The 12,168-nt window shown below is 38.3% G+C and overlaps 2 protein-coding genes across 2 annotated transcripts; one reads left to right on the plus strand and one right to left on the minus strand.

The window, feature by feature from the left end:
• Positions 1 to 317: 317 nt before the first annotated feature.
• LOC137045255 (uncharacterized) lies at positions 318 to 6,247 on the plus strand. The gene is made up of 4 exons (XM_067421821.1): positions 318 to 758; positions 3,492 to 3,625; positions 3,705 to 3,813; positions 3,894 to 6,247. The coding sequence occupies exons 1-4, from the start codon at positions 506 to 508 to the stop codon at positions 4,433 to 4,435; spliced, it is 1,038 nt and encodes a 345-aa protein (XP_067277922.1). The 5' UTR covers positions 318 to 505; the 3' UTR covers positions 4,436 to 6,247.
• An 843-nt stretch (positions 6,248 to 7,090) lies between these two features.
• LOC137054534 (uncharacterized) lies at positions 7,091 to 11,740 on the minus strand. Its single transcript, XM_067429015.1, has 4 exons — positions 11,299 to 11,740; positions 11,068 to 11,195; positions 9,606 to 9,684; positions 7,091 to 9,097 (listed from the first exon to the last, which is right to left on the minus strand). Exons 1-4 carry the CDS (start codon positions 11,564 to 11,566, stop codon positions 8,241 to 8,243), a joined length of 1,332 nt encoding a protein of 443 aa, XP_067285116.1. The 5' UTR covers positions 11,567 to 11,740; the 3' UTR covers positions 7,091 to 8,240.
• Between the last annotated feature and the right edge of the window lie 428 nt (positions 11,741 to 12,168).

Here is a 12,168-nt window from a genome sequence, read left to right on the forward strand (position 1 = left end):
GCTCTCATAAAATGTGGTAAGCTATTGACTTTATTTCTGCCTGACATCTTTAAAGAGAACCAGAATATAAGAGTGGTGGGCTCGTTATGACGTGGACCAGGGTTCCGCCTAGCAACGCCCTGACTACCACTCATAATTCATGGTGGGATGGCGCTCATGAGTGCGTGAGACATTTTACCACATTTGGTAAAATTCCACCCAGAACATCTATCAACAGTTGCCAAGGTACTATTGGCAAAACCATTTTAGAGGCGGCCAATCAAAAGGTTACAGTTCGTGCGTGCGTTCTATACGGTGGTTTACGGTAACCCATCACATGATCCTGCTCTGCAAGATGCTAGATATGCTATAATTCTATCCTCAGAAATATATCGAATCATACAGTGCCATTGCTTGCTGAGAAATAAAAACAGCTCTTCTAGATGCTATAGCGGAGTTGTCCGACCGAAGAACGGGTGTTTACAATATACATAACTGATCAATGGTCCAGTAAACGAAGGAAATCATGAATACTACTGATTTTCAGACGCAGTTAACATCCATAATGGAAATGTTGGCGAAAGCAGCTGTTGTTGAAATAGGCAAACTTTTCGAGGAAAATTCGTTACTGTTGCGATTAGAGATTTCGCGATGTACAAACGAAAATGAATCTCTGAAAAAGAAATGCCATTTTCTGGAGAGTGAACTTCATTCTGCTCGGAAAACCGCTGGAAAGATGAACGGGACAGAAGCTCCATTCAGCCATCCGGGACTTAGAGGTGATTTACTTATGCACGATGCATGACTGTGTGATTTTTCGTGTCAAACATAGGCATATTATATATCTGATTTCTAGGCTGAGGGTTCAAAGCCTGCAGTGGGCGGTCCCTATGTGGTTGTGCCCTTGAACAATAGGTTAACCTTAGGGTACGTTTACACGACAATGCTCTACTAAAAACGGTAGTTTAGAGATGATAATAGTATAATAAAATAAAAAAAGCCATTTAAAACGGTTTTAAAGCCCCCAAAACGCATAACAAGTTTTACATTTTTTTTTTGTGTTGTTCTTGAAAACGAAAAACGGTTGCGTCTCCAGAACTACTAAAACGTGAATTTGTGAAAACTGTGACGTCATGTGCATGCTAATTATGTTCTAAAGTGTTTATTTGTGACATCGTCATCTACTGGCCTGGCAGAATAATAAAGCATTTCCAGTCGGTTTCACTGATCTGCGTGAACCGGATCGTTTTGAACACGCTGTCGTCTGTATGCGAAAAACATAAAGGAAACACTTTTCCGTTTTTAGTACATCGTTTTTGTATTATGTACCCTAAAGGCCACAATATACTTTAAGCGAAATCGATGAATGAACTTACGTGACATCACCTAAAAACAAAATCAGGCCAAAACTAAGTTCATTTTGGGAGTTTAAAACAACTTGCCTAAAGTTTTGCCCGCAAAGTGGGTCTGTGGCGATTACGTAAAAGCTAGGTGTGTGCGGAGACTCTTTTCACATGGAAATCTTTTCTGGTTAATTTCTCCTGTATTCAGCCAGACTATTCCTGAAAACATGAACACATTGTAGAGCTGCTTTTTTGTAGAAAATAAAGTTGTACCTCTTATGAAACGAGTCACTGACACTGTTTTTCAAGTATAAAACGCTAAAGCAAACGGTAAATACACCGCTCTACAATAATTTGAAAGTGATTGCAGTACCAGTTTTGGCCACAATCTTACATACACTTCCTTTAAATCCAGAGAAATAAGCAATTTTAAGCAGGATGGACCTGGCCCTGTCCCAAATGGCACCCAAACACTCACGGTCTTCCTCTGAGTCCACACTTTCACGGCGTAATGCTGCTTTGACTGCCGGGTAGAAGTTCTCTGTAGCTCGCAAACTTGCGGGCTCAACTGAAGTGCGTATCGCGGGCACATAGCAGCCGCAAAGGGGCCGCCCACAAGCACACTTCTTTAAGCTTAAATGACGAATGGGACACCCTGCGGTCTTGTGGACTTAACAGACACTCGCACGCAATGGCCATTGTAAGTCCACAAGGCCGAAAGTGCACATGTGGGCTGTGTCCGAAACCTGGCAAATTCTGCCTTCGGAGGATCTAATGTTGGCTTCACTTCCTGTCTCCTGAGATACCTTCATCTGATTGATTTTTGAAGACAGCATACATGTATCCTTCTTTGCCTTTGATATCCCACAATCCAGTGCTGACCAGTGCTGGTCAGTTTGTGTGTAAATGTATTTTTTTTAAACAATATTTTCCACTTCTGACATAATTTCTAACGAGAAATTCATCATTAAACCGTGACACTGCCTTAGAAGTCTGTCCGAAATTAGTTTTGTGAGGTGCCTTTGTGCACAAAATGAGTCAGCTGCCTAGGTTTTCGGACGCAGCAGAAGTGTGCCATTTGTGACAGGGCCAGAGTCTGTGTGTCGCCTATCAATGACATCATACCCGCGTTACCCTCAATTTATGGTTTTATTTTGTAGAAGCCATGGAAACACCAAAGCCGCTTTATGTGTTTTATAGACAGGTGATTAACCGTTTGGAGACATTCATTGAAGGAAATTATTGTTATATAACTCAACACATTTAGTCTTATTTTTTAAGTCTTGTTTTCTTGATTTACCGCCAGTACCATGTTTTACTATGACTAATATCGATCTAGCTTACTGTAGTGTCTTATAGTAGCCGCCGAGCGAATGCACATAGTAGCATTATAATATAACTTTCAACATACTCATCTACTTATCTAATATGATAAAACAGTGCTGCGTTACCCCACATTCGCATGAGCGGAAGCGGTCGTCTGTGGCTTAGTAAAAGCTCTGCAAAATCAAGGCGTAATCAAGCTATGCCTTTGTATTAAATAAGTAACCTGTAGCAGCGAAAATTACATATTGTGGCTTGAAGCGATTTATTGTATAAAGTGCTTTATAAATAAACATGGCTTGATTTTATTAGACTGCTAAATTGCAGAGCTCGTGGAAACATAACCACGTTGCTTTATTAAAACGCTTGCTGTTTTCTCAATTTTGTTGTGTTTGTGCAGAGCACTTATTTATATATTCACCTAACCTTAAGTCTCAGCATACTCTCAGTATATCGCTGGTCACGTATTTCAAACTTCGTTTTACTCCTAAGTGAAGAACGAAAAAGAACTTTGGTGTGAGTATTTCTGAGCCTTTAGTCAATGCTCCGATCTTGGGGAGTGGAATCTTTTGACTCCATTCACCAAAATCATTAATTCTCACTTTCTGAGTACATTGTTACGCCAGTAGGTGGAGACAAAAAAATGACTTTGTCTGTTATTAATATTATATAATATTGATTATTGTCCATATTAACCCTACAATTACCCTAAAAACTCTTAAGTTACAACTCTAAATCTTTATTATTTATTTTTAGTGTCTAGTCATTGAGTAATGTCATTCACAAGTGTTGATATATATTATAAAATAAGAAAGACAAATGACCAAACCAACACGTGTCCTACAGAGTCTGGACGTCGTCCTGCAGCTGACAATATCTTCGGTAAGGAATGGTGCATGAACCTCTGGAGACAGCAGGAGTCAAATGTTGGTGAGCAGGAGGACGACACACACCTGGACTCTTCAGTCATCGCAGAAGAGGTTGGTCTCACTTTTAATGTACATGATGCAATATTATAATACACTTAACTAGTTCTCTTGTTAATTTTATATCTTTTAGCCAGTGAATTTGCTGGATGAAGAACCAGATATGATAATGATCAAGGAGGAGACATTTGACGATTGCTCTGGGAAAAGTAAAACTGAAGATGAAAGTAGCAGTTTGAGAGGTTTGTGTAGAAAGAACTTGAGAACAGCTTCTATTAACTCTTTATTATTTTTAGACGTTCATGTATTTGTCAAATTACAGGACCAGCAATGACCAGTGATGAGAGATGTGTTGCCCAGAGCTCCGAGGATTTTATCACATACACGGTACCTTCAGATGAGCAAGTCCAAACTAATGTACAACAGCCACAAGCCGAAGAACAAGCTCTTGATGAATCAATAACTACACAAGGAGACTGTCCAACAGAGCAAAACTTCCATAGTACACACAACCACACAAGTGTTTTAGAAGAGAAAAAGTTTGAGTGTGTATTCTGTCGAAGAACCTTCAACAAATTAACCTACCTGAAAGCACATATGCGAACACACTCCGGAGAAAAACCTTTTGTATGTACAGTTTGTGGTAAAAGATTTGCTCAAAAAACATACCTCAGAATACACCAGCGCACTCATTCTGGTGAGAGGCCGTACGCGTGCATGGAGTGTGGGAAGAGCTTTGCTCAAAAGAGTTCTTTAAACGTTCACCTCCGAAGCCACACCGGAGAAAAGCCATATAGCTGCTCAGAATGTGGTAAAAGCTACGCGTACAAACAAGGTTTCAATACACACCAGTGCTTTGGTTAGATTTAAGCAAGCTATAACTTAATTATATCTGTATCAACGTTGCTGTTACAGTAGAGTGTGCATTACTCTTCTATATTAAACATTAACAAATTGGAAGTGTTCATATTTGTTCACAGAAATGTAGGTCCGTCAACATTGTTTGGAAACGTGTTATGCAGAAGCAGCAGGGGCCTATACCATGATGGTAGTTGAACAAACTCAGGGTTACAGGATTACTTGAGAAAACCGAACCATTTTAACCAGGCTTTGTTAGTAACGTCAACGTTCTCTGTCAGCTCAAGCTTTGATCCTGAGTTCATGGAGCACATGCAGATGAAAGTGTAACATCAGTAGCAAACAGCCAATCACATGCCTGTAAACATAGAGAAACTGTGATTCACTTCTCGTGAGAGAATCAATGAGATTAATTTCTCTCTTCTTCTGAAGATTAAGAGATTAAAGAATATAAATGACGCATGCATTTACACAGCAAGAAGAAAATATTGCGAGTGTAAGTTGTGAAGTTAATTTTATGTATTTCATAATATATAGGTATACAGAGACTCAGAGACATATGTAAGCTCACACTTAGTAATTTTTAAAAGCTTTACCTACCGATTCCAAATCTTATTCATATTACATATTATCTGTATATAATTATGCTCATTTAAACTAAATGGTTAATTTCATTGTTAAACTAAAATTGCTCATGGGGGTATTGTTTTACTATATACAGGTGCTGGTCATATAATTAGAATATCATCAAAAAGTTTATTTATTTCACTAATTCCATTCAAAAAGTGAAACTTGTATATTATAATCATTCATTACATACAGACTGATATATTTCAAATGTTTCTTTTGATTCTGATGATTATAACTGATAACTAAGGTAAATCCCAAATTCAGTATCTCAGAAAATTAGAATATTGTGTGTGAAAAGGTTCAAAATTAAAACACCTGGTGTCACACTCTAATCAGCTAAATAACTCAAAACACCTGCAAAGGCCTTTAAATGGTCTCCCAGTCTAGTTCTGTAGGCTACACAATCATGGGGAAGACTGCTGACTTGACAGTTGTCCAAAAGACGACCACTGACACCTTGCACAAAGAGGGCAAGACACAAAAGGTCATTGCAAAAGAGTCTGGCTGTTCACAGAGCTCTGTGTTGAAGCACATTAATAGGGATGCGAAGGGAAGGAAAAGATGTGGAAGAAAAAAGTGTACAAGCAATATGGATAACTGCACACTGGAGAGGATTGTGAAACAAAACCCGTTAAAAAATGTGTGGGAGATTCACAAAGAGTGGACTGCAGCTGGAGTCAGTGCTTCAAGAACCACTACACACAGACGAATGCAAGATATGGGTTTCTAGATTCCTCGCATCAAGAAACTCTTGAACAAAAGACAGCGTCAGAAGTGTCTCGTCTGGGCTAAAGACAAAAAACGACTGGACTGCTGCTGAGTGGTCCAAAGTTATGTTTTCTGATGAAAGTAAATGTTGCATTTCCTTTGGAAATCAGGGTCCCAGCGTCTGGAGGAAGAGAGGAGAGGCACAAAATCCATGCTGCTTGAGGTCCAGTGTAAAGTTTCCACAGTCAGTGATAGTTTGGGGTGCCATGTCATTGCTGGTGTTTGTCCACTGTGTTTTCTGAGGTAAAAGGTCAACGCAGCCATATGCCAGGTAGTTTTAGAGCACTTCATACTTTCTGCTGCTGACCAACTTTATGGGAATGCAGATTTAATTTTCCAACAGGATTTGGCACCTGCACACAGTTCCAAAGCAACCAGTACTTGGTTTAAGGACCATGGTATCACTGTTCTTAATTGGCCAGCAAAGGGCCAGTTAAGGTCATTGCCTGACCTTAACCCCAATGGGGTATTGTGAAGAGGAAGATCCAACCATGCAGACGAGCTAAAGGCCAATATCAGAGCAACCTGGGCTCTCATAACACCTGAGCAGTGTCACAGACTGATCGATTCCATGCTATGCCACATTGCTGCAGTAATTCAGGCAAAAGGAGCCAAAACTAAGTATTGAGTGCTGTACATGCTCATACTTTTCAGTTGGCCAAGATTTCTAAAAATCCTTTCTTTGTATTGGTCTTAAGTAATATTCAAATATTCTGAGATACTCGATTTGGGATTTTCCTTAGTCTTCAGTTATAATAATCAAAATTAAAAGAAATAAACATTTGAAATATATCATTCTATGTGTAATGAATGAATATAATACACAAGTTTCACTTTTTTAATGGAATTAGTATATATATATATATATATATATATATATATATATATATATATATATATATATATATATATATATATATATATATATATATAAAATAACTAGGGGAGTGTCAGACAGATCAATTTGCTCAGTTTGATTGGTCCAATTTCAGTTTGACCCACAACATAACCTTCCCTGGAGCAGGTTAGCCAGAACCCCGCTAAAATCTGAGCCACTTTCATGGCGCCTGAAATCCAGGTTGAACTAAAACTTGTGAATCTCAAACTAAACTGAAACATACATGGTTATCCACCTATCCTTTCTTCATGGTATAGGCCCCAGGAGCCATCTATACATTGACCATTACTTAATTTAGAAGCATCTAAATGTGTGTATTCATTTCAAAAGAGGGATAAACTTAAATAAACTTGATGTAAAATGAGTGAAATCATGCAACAGACTTTTTATTCATACTCCAGCATGGTAGAACATACACATAGTAATGGTGGTTTGCTTACACGTGCAATCTAGCAGACATCTGAATTGAACAATCAACTCAAACTTGTTTAAGCATTTTATATACTACTTAGTTACAGTTTCCAATCAGTAAGGATCAAGTAGTGTTACTGGTTGCTATAAACTAATGGCCCTAAACTTACATACATTTGATTATATTTGAAAGAACTGGGACCATATTCACAAAAACATCCTAAGCCTAAAGTCCTAAACAGGAATGCATTTACTTCTGATCATCTTTGATCTGGGCTGTACACTACTGCTTGAAAGTTTGGAATAATTGCAATAATATAATAATACAGATGTATTTGAAAGTCTCTTAAGCTCACCAAAACTGCATTTGATCAATAATACAGTAAAAACAGTACTATTGTTAAATATCATTACATTAAAAAAATACATTTTAAATGCACCTTATTTCTGTGATATCAAACCTGAATTTTAGCAGTCCTTCATTTTTTATCAAATAAATTCATCCTGGGTAAGCATAAGCGACTTAAGAGATAAAGTCTGTAACACTTTATTTTAGAGTAAAATTTTCGCTATTAACTAGCATGCATATTACTGGAATATTAGCTGTTATTTAGTACTTAGTGGTAAAGCACATATTAATGCCTTATTATGCATGACCACATTCTACATCCCTAAATCCTACCAAATACCTCTTAAATGCTACAAAAACTACCTTACTAACTATTAATAAGCATTAAATTAGGAGTTTATTGAGGCAAAGTCGTATCTAATAGAATATGTTTCCCATACTAAAGTGTTACCAAAAAGACTAATTATTCCAAACTTTTATAATACTTTTTTCCAGATAGCCCAGATAATACTTTTTTCCAGATATCAAACCTTTGATTTAACAGAAGAAACAAATTAGTTGACAGGATAAAAACTCAAGTATGACAAAGCAGCACACAGCCATACATAACTATATATTTGTTCTAAAACCTACAGTACTACACAAAGAGACATTCGTGTTAAGGTGCTGCAACCTCACATTTCTAGAGTTCATATTCTTCCCAAGATTTCACTTTACACAGCTACTGCAATCTCAAATTGAGGAAAAGAAGAGTGCTACATAAAGCTATAATTTATACCACGGTAACTTTTCCTTGGTGCCCTCTTTACTGGTTTAGCTGTGCTGTCGTGGACAGAGAGGTGTTGTTGTAGTGTGACTTTCTGGGTGAAACCCTTTCCGCAGGTTATACAAGTAAAAGGTCTTTCTCCTCTGTGAATGCGTTCGTGATTACTTAGGCAGATTTTCTGGGTGAAACTCCGTCCGCAGGTGACGCAACTAAAAGGTCTTTCTCCTTTGTGGATGCGTTCATGGGTTTGTAGATTCCCCTTCTGGGAGAACCCTTTTCCACAAAAACTGCATTTATAGGGTCTTTCCCCTGTGTGGACTAAATAGTGAACCGAGAGATTGGTGTTTGAATGAAAACATCTCCCACAGACCTCGCAACGAAACTTTTCATTTGGTTTCAGCTTTGAAAATCGATGTTTTCTGAGACGGTTTCTGGCAGCATTTTGTCGAACGAACGCCCTCCCGCCATCATAACAGCTGAAGTTGTTTGGCGATTTCTGTACCCTAAATCTCGCTTCGCAAAGTTCTGTAGTGGTTGCAGCATCTACACACGTTTCCTGTGCTTCTCCATCCTCTTGGGCCATGGAAGGAAACTGGCCATTGTGCTCTACAGAAAATTGGTTGAGGACACAGTGCCCGTCAAAATCTAATGGATCGTCTATTGGTGCTATTAACTGGTCGACGGTGTCATCGATAGCTGTTTTTGCTAAGTGTTGATCTGTCAATTCAGAGGATGTGTTTTGCATGTCCGATATCTCTGAAAATTGGTCATTGAATTTTTTGTAGTCTGCTGGGGGCTTATATGCAGAAGATGGCAGCTGTCGTCTTGAAATCTGGGGCTTTTTTCCTGTTGGAGTATTAAAAATAGTTCTGTTAAATATAATAGTTCTGTTAAATATAAACCAAAATAATTACACCTGACTGAGGGTGACACATTTACACGACACAGATGTACCAAAAACAGAAACTTTTTTCCTTTGCAATTTTCACATTTAAACAACAACATTGCCAAAACGATCCTCGTTCACACGTCTAAAAGTGCCAGTAGTTGGCGATGTCACTTTCTAAAGAAACACCTGATTGAACATGTAACATGCGTGCCCATGACATCACCTTCTTTACAAATTCATGTTTTTGTAGTTTACAGGAAGGCGATAACGGTATAATTTTCAAAAACGTGCATTTTGAAAGTTTTCAAAAGTTCACATTTTCAGAAAAGTCAGAAACGCCTCCCAAAACGCAGTTGTCGTGTAAATGAACAGCCAAAACACATTGAAAGTTTTCAGTTATAAGTGTCATGTAAATGGTCCTTTAATTAAAGATATTAAGATCTAGATAAAGATCTAAAATATTACCTGTCCAACTGGGATAAGAGTCCACTTCAAAACTCTCCTCTTTGATGAAGACCAGATTGGAAGGGTCTTTTTCTTCATGCTGTCAAAATAAGCAGATCATTTTAACCAACATTTTGTTTTTCAATTTATTTACGCAGGATTGTAAAAATAGGTTTCATATTTTAACCCTCATCCTTCCCTCAGGTCTTTTTGACCAAATATTGTTGTTCATCCGAGTGGCCCAAAGCCCATTGACTTTTGTCACACTTGAACCACAAATGCACATTTTTTTTTTCTTTTTTTTTTAAATGATTCAAGCTAGCCTGACAAGCCAGACCCACATCAAGATGTTTGGTCTAGAAACTCACCATAGACAGGGCTCAATCCGAGGGGCGGGATAAACGGTTGTCTTTCAAACTCCCTCTGCACGCGATAGGATAGCGCTACACCAACCAGAGCAACGAAGGTGAAACAGAGCTCGCTGACTGATTGAACATTCGCTGTATCCGGTCGGCTAAACTACGAACACATCTGCCCTTCTTAAGAATGACTTCAGTGCCGCTCTTTGTTCTTTTCTCAGAGAAAAGCTTAACTCCAAGTCTACCAGAGTCGCGTTCAGAGCTGATTCGAAAGACCTCCTCCGTTTGCCAGTTTCTGTGTTTACTAGAAGACTGTGTTACTAGAAGCACGCAAACGCAACTCGGCTGTTGTCATTATGGCCCGCCCCCGCCGAATCTATAGACGATGTGATTGGGCCGTCCAGATTTTGAGGAACACAGCTCAGAATGGTATTGAGAGTTCCTAGACGACACTTGCGGGCAAATTAAATTTGCTGCCGCTAGGGTGCGTCTAGATTTCTAGGCTAGATTCAAGCAGTTTTGTGCTTGAAATTTAACAAAGTCACAAATCCTTCCCTCAAGGGTAAATTTGATCCCCCTTAGGAATAAATGGAATGTGCGGATTGCATCATAAAAAACTATTAAAAACCTAAAATATCTAAAACTTGACCAAAAGTTGTTTATAATGTCTATATGTGCTACTGAATGCATACTGAAGAAAAGCACCCAGCGGAAAAGCTTATTTGCTCAATACGGAGCTATAAAGGTTCATGAAATATGTGATATTACTCTTAGGCACCCAATATACGATAATTTGAGCAGAATTAGAAGGGCATGAAATGTAAAGTAATTGTGAGTTATTTTGAATTTGAAGAATGAACTTATTATTATTTATTGATAAAATCAACTAATTTTAAGGTAAATTAATAATAAATAAATAAAATCTTCTAAAAAAATAGCAAAATCAAACAATAAGCTTTCTGGACAAAAAGAAAACAACACCTTTACAAACTCTTGAGCATATGAACTTTTTACCCTTGCACTTTTGGCAAATCTTTACTCTGCATGCAATATTTTGAGCATTATTTTACACCAGTTAGCTCCTGAAACAAGTTTCAATTTGTGGTTAATAACTTTAAACGAACCTTATAAGGCGATACGGGGTACAGGTCGACATCGATTGCCAGCTCATCTTCTCTGGACTCGTTCCTCCGATCCCACAAATCGGAACACCACTCCTTTCCAAATATCCCTTTGATGGAGGGCTGCGGTCCTATCGAGAGCCAAATATGCATTATAATAACTGTAGTGCACATGAAAAAACTGTCCGGTTTTTGAACATTTTCAAATAAAACTATTAAGCAGAGGTTATTTACCATCTTCAGTTTGAACACAAACGGAGCGAAGTGTTTTGGAGCCAGCGCGCGCTTCCTTTGTGACGCGCGTGCTTTTGCCTTGCCTTTCGCTCCCAAGACGGAGCATTTTGTCTTTAAGAACTGTGTTTTCACTCATGACCCGAGACAGTTCTTGTCGTAAAAACGCAAAATCGCTGTCTACAATTTTGCATATTTCTTCTATCGCCGTTTTAGTCGTTATCTCCATTATGGAGCTTAGTTGTAACCGAAACGACAGAGATTTTGACATCTTTTAAGATTCGCGACTTTTTTGTTATCATACGAGAAGAAGGGGGAAAAACGCTGGCTAAAAACGTACGGTTGGTCACCGAGAAAAAATAATTCCAAAATGTGCAACTTATAGTAACGCACTGTGCAAAAACCGGATATAAAGTGCACGCATGGAAACATCGGCTTTTATCTTGCCTCATAATATCGTTAGCTTCCGGTTTGTGTGGCGAGAGTTCCTGTTAGAAAGAAGGGAATCACCCACAGACAGTAAAACAGACTTTCCCTGCATTCAAATTCGCCCTAAACAGTTTCTGACATCAGCTTAAACGTGTCCCAAATCATATGTTGATATAAGCATCCAAAACACACACGGTTGATGTACTTTTCCACCGGATTTTTTTAAATTTATTTATTTTTTGGTAATGGAGGTTTTCTGCTAACATGGCTTTCTGGTATATAATACCCGCAAAAAAGATTGTTGCGTTTCGCTCGAGAACTACCAACGTTAATATGAACTACAAACATGACTGGAAACACATTGTTAGTAGTTCATCATCACAAAAGATACAATAATTGAAGAATGCCGCATTATGGCCACTGGGTGACAGCATGGTGCAGTAC

This window comes from Pseudorasbora parva, chromosome 2 (genome assembly GCF_024679245.1).
Source record: "Pseudorasbora parva isolate DD20220531a chromosome 2, ASM2467924v1, whole genome shotgun sequence".
NCBI classification, from domain to species: domain Eukaryota; kingdom Metazoa; phylum Chordata; class Actinopteri; order Cypriniformes; family Gobionidae; genus Pseudorasbora; species Pseudorasbora parva.

Excerpts from the sequence above, each read along its gene's own strand:
- LOC137045255 (XM_067421821.1), top strand. The coding sequence starts at position 506 with ATGAATACTACTGATTTTCAGACGCAGTTAACATCCATAATGGAAATG. Across the intron at positions 759-3,491 it reads CAGCCATCCGGGACTTAGAG|AGTCTGGACGTCGTCCTGCA; the intron begins GTGATTTACTTA and ends CGTGTCCTACAG. Across the intron at positions 3,814-3,893 it reads TGAAAGTAGCAGTTTGAGAG|GACCAGCAATGACCAGTGAT; the intron begins GTTTGTGTAGAA and ends GTCAAATTACAG.
- LOC137054534 (XM_067429015.1), bottom strand. The coding sequence starts at position 11,566 with ATGTCAAAATCTCTGTCGTTTCGGTTACAACTAAGCTCCATAATGGAG. Across the intron at positions 11,196-11,298 it reads TTGTGTTCAAACTGAAGATG|GACCGCAGCCCTCCATCAAA; the intron begins GTAAATAACCTC and ends GGCTCTCGATAG. Across the intron at positions 9,685-11,067 it reads ACCCCGTATCGCCTTATAAG|CATGAAGAAAAAGACCCTTC; the intron begins GTTCGTTTAAAG and ends TTATTTTGACAG.